The sequence below is a fragment of the Lathyrus oleraceus genome, chromosome 6 (assembly GCF_024323335.1).
Source record: "Lathyrus oleraceus cultivar Zhongwan6 chromosome 6, CAAS_Psat_ZW6_1.0, whole genome shotgun sequence".
Lineage (NCBI taxonomy): Eukaryota > Viridiplantae > Streptophyta > Magnoliopsida > Fabales > Fabaceae > Lathyrus > Lathyrus oleraceus.
The window spans coordinates 26,226,527-26,236,954 of NC_066584.1; the positions used below are offsets into that span (position 1 = coordinate 26,226,527).

At 32.3% G+C, this 10,428-nt stretch overlaps 1 protein-coding gene across 1 annotated transcript; it reads right to left on the bottom strand.

Moving 5' to 3' along the window:
* Positions 1 to 733: 733 nt before the first annotated feature.
* Positions 734 to 3,881, bottom strand: LOC127098184 (ubiquitin C-terminal hydrolase 22). Its single transcript, XM_051036695.1, has 4 exons — positions 2,769 to 3,881; positions 2,496 to 2,614; positions 1,358 to 2,313; positions 734 to 1,233 (listed from the first exon to the last, which is right to left on the bottom strand). Exons 1-3 carry the CDS (start codon positions 3,518 to 3,520, stop codon positions 1,535 to 1,537), a joined length of 1,650 nt encoding a protein of 549 aa, XP_050892652.1. The 5' UTR covers positions 3,521 to 3,881; the 3' UTR covers positions 734 to 1,233; positions 1,358 to 1,534.
* Between the last annotated feature and the right edge of the window lie 6,547 nt (positions 3,882 to 10,428).

Here is a 10,428-nt window from a genome sequence, read left to right on the forward strand (position 1 = left end):
AGAATCTATAGCAGATTTTTCAAACTATCATTGAGTTTTTACTTGATATTTTAAAACAAGAAACTGTAAAATTATATTTTTTACCATATTTGAACTAACGAAATTTTCAAATATACCATTTGGTTTTTTAAATATAGTATCAGATTTTTAAAAAAGTCTATGAAGTTTATCGAATTTTTTAAAAACCGTGAATTCTATCGGATTTTTAAAAAAATCTATGAGTTTTTGTTAGATTTTTTAAATATCCAAATATTTCAGAAGAAAGTTATAAATTTTTACTAAATATTTCAAATAAACTATCAAATTTTAAAAAAATTGATTTTTTTCCAACATTTTCAAAATACCCAATAAATTCTTCTACCCATCGGTTAAAAAAAACAATAAAAATATATATTAAATTTTTAAAACACACTATCGAATTTTTTATTCATATCAAATTTTTCAATTGTCCTACTGAATTTTTTTTGCGCTTTTTTTTAATTATATTTTAATAAGAATATTTTAGGTATTATAAAAAATTAGAGGGTGATAGATTAAATTGTTGATACCACCCCATCCATTAACCCTAAATTTAAAACCTTCATTCAATTATAAAAATGGCATATTTCAAAATGATATAGTAAGATATCTTGAGTGAAATAATTCATTTTCACCCATTTGAATCACCATTTTGTTCTGCACTTTTGAATTTCTAGATGTGTAAATTATAAGCATTCTATTATCAATGAACCAATTTCTTTAACTTCACTAGAACATATTAATTAAGTCGTTGCAGCAACAGTAACAAGAGTAATTTTCTCAGTCATATGAGACCTATTTTGAACCATCTTCGGTAGCTCGTCTTACAGGCCCTCAAAGACGGTCTTAACCTCCGGCATAAACTAACAAATTAACATACTAGCATTAAATGTTCCAAAAAAAAGTTAGATCCATAATATTCCTCACATCACCATTAAATAAATGAACAAACATGTCTTGAACAACACCCTTGTCTATTATGCACCATTGAAGCAACCTCAAATTTGCACTCTCAAGGTAAAAAGGGTCATGAGCAATACAGGTCCTTCGAACAAAACAAAAAACAACCATTCATCCACATAACCCTTTTTTGCCCCTTGTTTTTTCTTTTCTCCATGTACTTCCCTTAGTGAGGGAGACACAAGAGTAGCAAATAGCAATGATTGTTGAGCACCTCTTATTATAATCAGTTAATGAGTTATATACATAACTAACCTGCAAATAAAGAATTACAGTAAGCATAATTGTAGGTATCTTAAGGGCCTGTTTGATGGTCAGCATAAGAGAGAAACTATGGTAGACATATCAACATGCAGATATTAAATTAAGGTCAAGTTACCTTGTAGCAGTTTGAACTTTCAATACGAATATTGAAAATCGATCTTGTCAACTACAAACTGTGATTCTCCAAAGCCATCCGAGAGAATCATAGAGAAAGTGTTCTCTCACCGAGCAACGAATCGGCCTTCGATGCTCGATTCCATTTGATGCCGTGTACTCTCATTAAATATCATCTTTAGCAGCAACCAGCAATAGGAATAAACACCTCTCTTCCAGGTGAAGTTGGAAGGTGACTAAGATCTTCATTTGCATTATTGAACAAAGTCTTTTGCACATAGAAGATCATGTAACATTGTGAAGCTCTGACTATTGCCTCATCAACCTCGGTTATCCAAGCATCGTCACATCTATACCATTGTTTTTTTAATCTTACAAAAGACACATAATGGCCAGACTCGAGCGTCCCCGAATGTGTCACCACTGCGAAAATCTCGAACTTGGAAAACGTTTCTGATTCATCACCTCCAAAGTTAAAAATTCTATTTCCATATCTAGCTCTAAGAATAGAAGAGGACAAATATGGAGTCATGTCCAAGGAGAACGGAAATTGTAGGTAGCGATCAATCTTTCTCGACAACTTCTTAACGAAAGAATGCTCAAATCGTTTTACATGCAAAGTAAGTACTAGAGGGAGCTTTCTAATAGACATTTGCTTCAATGAGTTTTGCCTTTCCTGACAATTTTGGCAGTAAAGTTTCTGGTCTGGCCCCAACTTCTCTGGCCTAGTAAACAAATCCAAACAACCGAGAAGTGTAGACATGTTGTCGTCCTCATTTTGTTTCCTAAGTTTTTTACCCTTTTCGGACAAAGAGATATTGATGTTGAGGTTAAGTGAAATGTCCAAAAAAGGGTCATAGGTTGTCGAGGTGAATCCACAAGCCATACAAGTAACATCCGATCTCAGTAGCCCATAGAACACTTTATGAGCAATGCATTGACAGTCTCCATCATTTCCTGTACATATCAGTAATCATACATCTTGTGTTTAATAACATGTAAGACTTTCCAACGAGCCAGTTACATCGATATGACTTTGTTTTTCGTATGGTAAAACATTATGTAAACAACTACAGTTAATATAACACGGATATAAGAAAACAAAATTGCAGAAAAACCAAGTCTTGGCATTTCAATACCTTTGCTTCCGTTCCTTGTTACGTCCTCTTTCTCATGGATTGCATCTAATAGCGCAATGAAAAACTCGTGCGCATCTTGCTGCTCGTAACTCGCTAAATTTGCTGAATGCTGCCACCAGCTTGAAACAAAAACAAAACGTTTCACCATTTAAAAGAAACCGGAATTTGAGGACCAAACCAAAGCAACATAAAAAGGTCCAAATCCAAAGTAATCAATTTTCATGCGACAAAAAGCTATAATCAACTGTAATGACATAAAGAATAACTGCAGACCTGTAGAGAAACTGAGCAGGGCTATATGGACTTCGATCACCCGAATACATAGCTGAAAAAACAGCATTAATATCACAAATCAAACACAACCGATCCATCGTTCTTCTTTTACAATCTTCCGAATTATGTGCATCACTCAAGAAATAGTCCTTGAAAATAGGTGCATGTAGCAATGCTTGCAACATACAATTCATAAAACATGTACTACCCAAATTGTTCAAACCCCTCAATCCCTCAGGAAAACAAGACTTACCCCTAAGATCTTTAACCGGAAAACTAAAGATAGATTTATCATTCAAATACAACCCAACCCCAGAAACCAATCTCCTTCTCTTAATCAATCTGTGGCCAATACTCTCATTTCCAACAACACCTTGTGGCAAAACCATTGAATGTTTAGCCATCACAACTTTATCAAAATCAGGGTCATAAATTTGATCACAACACAACCCACAAAAAAGTTGAGCCCTTTCTACATCCACAAACAAATCATGACCAGTTTCAGCTTCTGGATGCAAAAGGGTATGATCCAAACAAGAGAATGAAGAACAAATCAAGCATAAAAAAAACCTTTTTTCACACACCCCATTACAGTAACTACATCTGGGTATTCTTAAACTAGGTTTCTTCAAACTTGTCCTCCCAACTGGAGAACTAACAAGTAGCTTTTGAATGGCTTTGTAGCCACTGAAACCATGTTGGAGCTTGTAATCAGAAAGATGCGGACAAGGTTCTGGGTTTGTTTGAAACATAATAACAATAGAAATTTGTTAGGAAAAAGTTAAATGAATGGTTGAAAACAAAGAGAGAGAGAGAGAGAATATGATTGTTGAAGAAGGTTAAAGTGATGTTATTGTCTTGTTTGAATGATGTGATTTGAAAGAATGAATAAAGATGAAAAAGCAAAACAACAAACAAAGATTGAAATGAGAAAAAGAACAAAGAAATAGGTTTTCACTATTGATCATGATTCATAGATAGATATAATAACAAAAAGCTATATATATAAAAATAAAAATAAATACAGAAGCATGCTTCAATCAATAATAGATTTTTCTTGCTTTTCCTGAGAAATGATCAATCAATACAAAGTCTCAAGGGACCGAATGAATTATGTTTTTTTTTCTCTCAGAAATATATTATAATGTTAATAAGTGCAACGTCGCATGTTCAATCTTAATGTGCATACCATGTTTCTTCATAATTATAAATTAAAATTTGGTTAACAGATTTTTTTTAATATTTTTTATAAGATATAAAAAATATTACATATATATTTAATCAAAATATTTAATTATATAAATAATTTAAAATTTATAATATACATAATTATTATTGATTATTATTAAATGACAATGTAAAAATAATTTATATTACCAGTGCTTAATCTCTTTCTCATTCTTTATATAAATGTATTGAATTATGTAATTTATTTACATTAGACAATCTAAAATGTTGAAAATATTTAATGATATTAGTTTGAATAGTAAAATAAGGGATTGGAAATGAAATTGTAGAGGATTCTAATCTTAGTTGAATGATGGTGAGGGAAGTAGTTGCGTGTCTTTACTTCCTAGGATTCTTGGTTTTAGTCATGCAGTTCGGTTGCCTCTCATTTGGCTTATTTGAGTGTGTAATTTTAGTTTGGTTTGTTTTTTTAGAAAGATGTTTAAATCAAAGAGAACTTAAATCCAAGTCTACTAAAATAATAGTGATATTTTCTATGGTTTTAAAATATATAGTAAAATTTTAATTTTATAAGCGATAAATCGAAATTATGTATTATTATTATCTAGGGATTATGTATTATTATTATCTAGGGATAAATCAAGATTGTGGATTATTATTATCCTATTGTTTAGTGATAAATCAAGATTAACTCTTTAGTCAAAGTTTACGATGTCTTGGTAACTAAAAATACTTTATTCTCAATTTAGAATTTTATTTGATGATAATAATAAAGTTGAATTAGTTTTGTTAGTATATTAATGGTTCTATTAGGGTAAATGGGTGAGGGGCATCAGATCCCTACGAATGAAGAAGATCATAAAGCTCGGAGTACTAAACGGATGAAAGGAATGAAAGAGGTGCATGGGGACAACATCTTTTTGAATAGTCAGAGCAATGTGCATATCAATCAAGAACCCATTTTCTACAAGCAAATGGTCACCGGAGAGACAAGCAAACGAACAGAATGTGTGGAAGACAAACCCAACAACGAGTATGGAGATCTGAAGATCGAAGAACATCATTTCATAGACTATGAATGTCCTGAAATAGTCCTATCAAAAAGAGAAGTACAACAAATTTATAGATCATGGAAGAAAGGAGTCGTTGTGAAGATGTTGGGAAGAAGGATCGAATACAAGGCGTTAGAGAATCGACTGAATCAAATGTGGGCAAGACAAAGGGTGATTTATATTATGGATCTCTGACAAGAATACTATCTAGTGACTTTCACGCATGAAGAAGACCAATATGTTATGCTCATGGATAGTCCTCGGTTGATTTATGATCACTACTTATCAGTCAGGGAATGGAAGCCGAATTTATGCCCAACAAGCGATGCAATATAACAAGTTGTGGTCTGGGTGAGGATCTTCGGGTTTCCATTGAGTACTATGATGCAATAGTTCTTTCATTCATAGGTAATCGAATCGGCACAATAGTTAAAGTCGATAGAAACACGCTGAACACAGAGAGAGAGAGAGAGAGAGAGAGAGAGAGAGGCAAGTATGCAAGGGTCTGCATTCAAGTTGATATAACTAAACATTTGCTAGCTATGTTTGCAATCAAGGGGAGACATTTTAAGGTTGAATATGAAGGGTTACACCTTTTATGCCTTAACAGTGGGTGTTTTGGGCACTATAAGGAAGAGTGATCAAACCAGAGTGGAATGACAGATCCAACCATAGTAGAAGAAATCTCAAGATCGAGTAAGAATGTGATTGAAGAAGCTAACATTGGTTCAAAGGAGGATTTCGCTTGGTTGGTAGTATAGAAAACTCGACGTCCGAGGAAAGGAAAGGATGGAGAAACGAAGAGCATGGAGAATTTCAGTATGGGGAAACCCAATATCGGAGCTCCGGTGACAATAAATGGTCTTAATTCCAAAGCGAGAAACATGAGCTCTAGATTTATTTCTCCTAACGTAGATGTTACTGAATTGAAAATTGACAATGTGGTAGTCAATGGGAATAATGAGGTTATTATTTCAAATAGAGTGAGTAACGTGGATACATTAAATGGTATTTTGGGGGAAAATGAGGAGAATCTATTTTAGGAAAGAGTATCGAACAGAATAAAAAAAAAAGGAAATCTCAGGTGTTACACTTGGCATCAACAAGGAAAAAAAAGAAAGTGGACCCATATGGAAAAAAACAAGGAAGTGTATGGGAAAATAATTGAACACGAAGGGATTCTAGAAGTTGTAGCGGGACTCCAATTCGAAGAAACGGTTCGAACTCATATACCTCTTCAATCTAATCACAATATTTGACTTAGCATTGGGTCAATTCATCTTCTCAACTAGCTTGGCACAAAAGAGCTAAGGGCCTAGGGGTCAATTCAGAACAAAGAAAAAGATATACCAAACAATACTCCGAAGGTGGGTGACACCGCTTCATCCTCAAGAACGAGAAAGGTTCAAAATGATGAAAAATCATGCCAAAACGGTGGTCATTAAATGGTTTAGGAAGAAGAAAATGATTCTAACACGGACGTTGTTGAGGAAACCCCCAACCGAGACAGTAGTCTTGGATTAAACCTTTAATCCATTTTTATGGTGGTCACAAACAATAAGATTTTATTATTGAACTGTAGGGAGCAGCGAGCAAAGCCTTTGTTAGAGTGTATATCAGTATTTGAAAGATCTTAAGCTTAATGTCTTTGTGGTCAGGAAAATAAGGGTTGATTATAATACTCTTATTAAACTTTTTAAGTGTGTGGTGTTACACCACGAAAAATACATGAGTCTATCGCACGCTCGAAGATACAACAGGGTCGTCATTCAAATATGGTATAAATATCACGCCTATTATTTGGTATAATGACCAATCGTAATAATCTCTCAAACCACAAGATATTTCAATAATTCTCCAAAGAAAATTCAATAATGGTCATTTGACCACTCAAAATGATTTCTCAAACAAAGAGAATTTCAAATAATCCTCTAAAGAAAATCCAAAAATTATACTTGATAATTTCTCAACTCAAATGAGGAGAAATTAACATTATTCTCTAAAGAGATATCAAGAAAATACTCGGAAAATTCAACGAGCAGAAAGAAAAGGGGAAAGGTTGGCGCTTCAACAATTCAAAAGACACAAAGTTATGAGACAAGGAATTTCCTTATATAATGAAGTGAGGAAGGAAATATATCTCACCTAAGCAATATAGGACTAAGAAATTTTTTCAACTAACACACAATGTGGGACTTGACGTAAGGAACTTTTTCAAATTCATCTCCCTATATTTGTATATTGACATAATGTTTCGACACAACTTTTATCCTCTTTCAATCCTGATTTTAAAATTAAATTCATGCATCCAATAACGTATGTGGATAAATTCCCCATTCAAAACAAGATTACTCCAAGACCCCATCCTTATGTTGAGATACTTAATCATAGTGGTGTTTTTTGAAGCATTGTCAACCGTTATGATCAAGAATGACCAAAGTTGATCATTTTCTTATGCATCTTTCACTCACTATCTACAAAATGCATTTTCAAACTCATGTAACTTAAGTTTTGAGTTAAAGTCCAAGTGTCATTAGTTAAACAAACTCTTTCAAAATTTTGCAAGAATTTTGTCAATTTCTCTTTTTCTTCAAGGTAGGCGCTCAAATATCACGTCTCAATGTAGACCATAATGGGGGATTCAATCGAAGCTACAAAATGATTAATAGCTTTACAAACTCTTTATTCTCCATAAAACGAAATAAAAGCTTAACACACACAAATGTTTTCACAAGTTGCGCTCGACATGCCTCTTGATTAAATTTAGAATAGCTTGACGAACAAACTACTTGTCATTCTGTAGTAGTTTTTCTTCTCTTTTTTTTTGTTAGGTCGCTTGGATTTTATCATTATCATAAACAATGCATTTACCTAAATGAGTCCGCATACCACTTGTTCTATTATTATACTTAATTTTGTAGTAGTTTTTCTCCTTCTTTTTTTGTTAGGTCGCTTGAGTTTTATCATTATCATAAGCAATGCATTTATCTAAATGAGTCTATATTATTCTATTATTATACTTAATTAAGACTACATTGTAATATTTTCTCTACATTCTCCGCCATCTATTTAATTTTAAAAAATCAATATAATAATTAAAACTAAAATCAAAAAGTAAATAATACTATTTGTGTTATGCTTGAACCTTCTAAATCTGTTTAGAAACATCCAACAGTAAAGTTGCAATCGGCAAAAGTGGAATTTTCCAAAACATAAAAATGAATATTTCTATAAAGAGAGAAAAACTGACACAGTGAAATATGTGGACCTCTACATAGTATAACAATTTACAACTAAGCTAGTCCTTGAAACCATTATCTGAGAATATATATGACTTCAGTGGCTCGGTCCACAAAATCAAAACAGCAATTTAACTAAAAACCAAATATCTACTTAACACCGTAAGCAATTAAACTTTTTCCTCCATCTGTGTTATTTTCATGTTAAAAATTAACAATGAAACAACTAATTTCTTCATTGAATGAATAAGAGCATGTTGTATATGACCTCTGAAAACAATTCAGGATAAAGAAATAATATTCCTTGTGAATATCATACAGGCATGAGGCAACCATGACCAAGGTTCAAATACATAAAAAAAATCTACAAATTGCATTTATGTATCTACTATATCATGTTGAATATAGTCATATGTACAAACTTTTATACAAACACATTTTTCTATTTCATCATTAAAACATAGTCCTAAAGAGGATTTTGAATGCTTAGACTAGTATTATCACTTATGAAGTGCGGACACCACAAACACGATCCCGACACTGACACATCAACATCAGTAATAATTTTAAAAAATGAGTAAATTAAACGTAATCACAAGTGTCGGTGCAGGTGTCCGACTCCGACACAGATATGGATACGCCGTTTTTCAAAGGTGTCCGTGCTACATATATTATCACACGTCTTTTTAAGAATTTGATATACATTTGATGGGGAGAAAACAAACTGAAAAATTTCCCTAAGAGCTTTTAAGCATCACCATTAAACTTCTAGCCAAGTAGTAGAAATCAGAAATCAGAAACCACAAAACCAAGCCAAAAAACATCCATCATAAGACTTAAATATAAACAATAGCAGCTAGCACAAGACTGGTTTTTCAACAGGTCTACTTCACAGCTCCAAAAAAACAAACATATGTAACTAAGTAAAACATTTTCAGTTTGAGTGTTGAAAAACACCTTCAAAACACAATAACCAAACCAAGTTTACTACCATAAATATGAACAAGAGAACTCTAAAGGCAAATTAAAGAACAAATATGATTTAAAAAATACACCCCTAACTCAATGAAAGAGAATCCAAGTAGCCATAAACAAATAGGTGAAACTAACAGTTAGATCTCAGTTACCAAGAAATGAAAAATCTAATAAACAATGTGTGATTTTGTTACATTGGATTCTAATTTTGAATTCACGGTCTTCGATTATGAATATGAGAATGAACTTCAACTTTGAATTGATTAAGAAACGACATATGATTTAGGGTTAAAAATCTTGAACGATTTGAAAATTTAAGGTTGTTCATCTTCAGAGCTTGTGTTATACTGCTAATACACTTCAGTTTTCATGTTTTAAAAATAATAGTTCATTTTTTATTTTATTTTTTTGTTAATTTCAATTTGGTTAGGTCCTAGAACCATTAGTATAATATCGGTACGGTTTATTAATCCTAATCAAACATTTATTTTAATTTCAATTCGGTTGAATGTTATTTTAATTTCAATTCGGTTCGACGGTTCACTTCATCAACAGGACATAATAGGTCAGTTATTTTAATTTCAGTTCAATTTGGTTTGATGGTTCAATTCATGATTTTTTTGAATAACTTATTGATTGATAATACATGCTAATATTTGAATATAACCTGCATTTGATGATTAGATATAAAAGAACATCATTTTTCTTCTTTTAAACAAGATAATAAAATCCTTAAAAGTAATAATTTCAATACACAGAGACTTGCTAGTTAATAACATAAGTAGAGGCTAAAAATGCCCATATCTAACATCATAAATGAGATACCAATTATTTACATAACTGTGTATACTACAGTAATAATGTATAGGATTTACCCGACATGAATATACTACATAGAAGTACATTATGCAAGTGTCATAGATGCTACACAAGGTAACAATTATGAACTGTCTATAGACCTGAACACCTGAAGTCCCTACAATCCTTGCATGAAGAGTTATATGTACACATTTATGTATTTATGTTGGCCAACCAAAAATCACATGCCCCAGCATCTAGTTAATAAAAATCCTTGGAGGCTTTTTACTTTTCTAAGAACATCAATGTAAATTTTCTAGAAACTGGTATTGGGTATGATTGGCATTAACTGATAAAACTGGACTTCATACAAGCACTAGGAACCTAATGAATCATACACAGGTTATG

Excerpts from the sequence above, each read along its gene's own strand:
- LOC127098184 (XM_051036695.1), bottom strand. The coding sequence starts at position 3,520 with ATGTTTCAAACAAACCCAGAACCTTGTCCGCATCTTTCTGATTACAAG. Across the intron at positions 2,615-2,768 it reads CCTGCTCAGTTTCTCTACAG|CTGGTGGCAGCATTCAGCAA; the intron begins GTCTGCAGTTAT and ends TTTTGTTTCAAG. Across the intron at positions 2,314-2,495 it reads AACAAGGAACGGAAGCAAAG|GAAATGATGGAGACTGTCAA; the intron begins GTATTGAAATGC and ends TGATATGTACAG.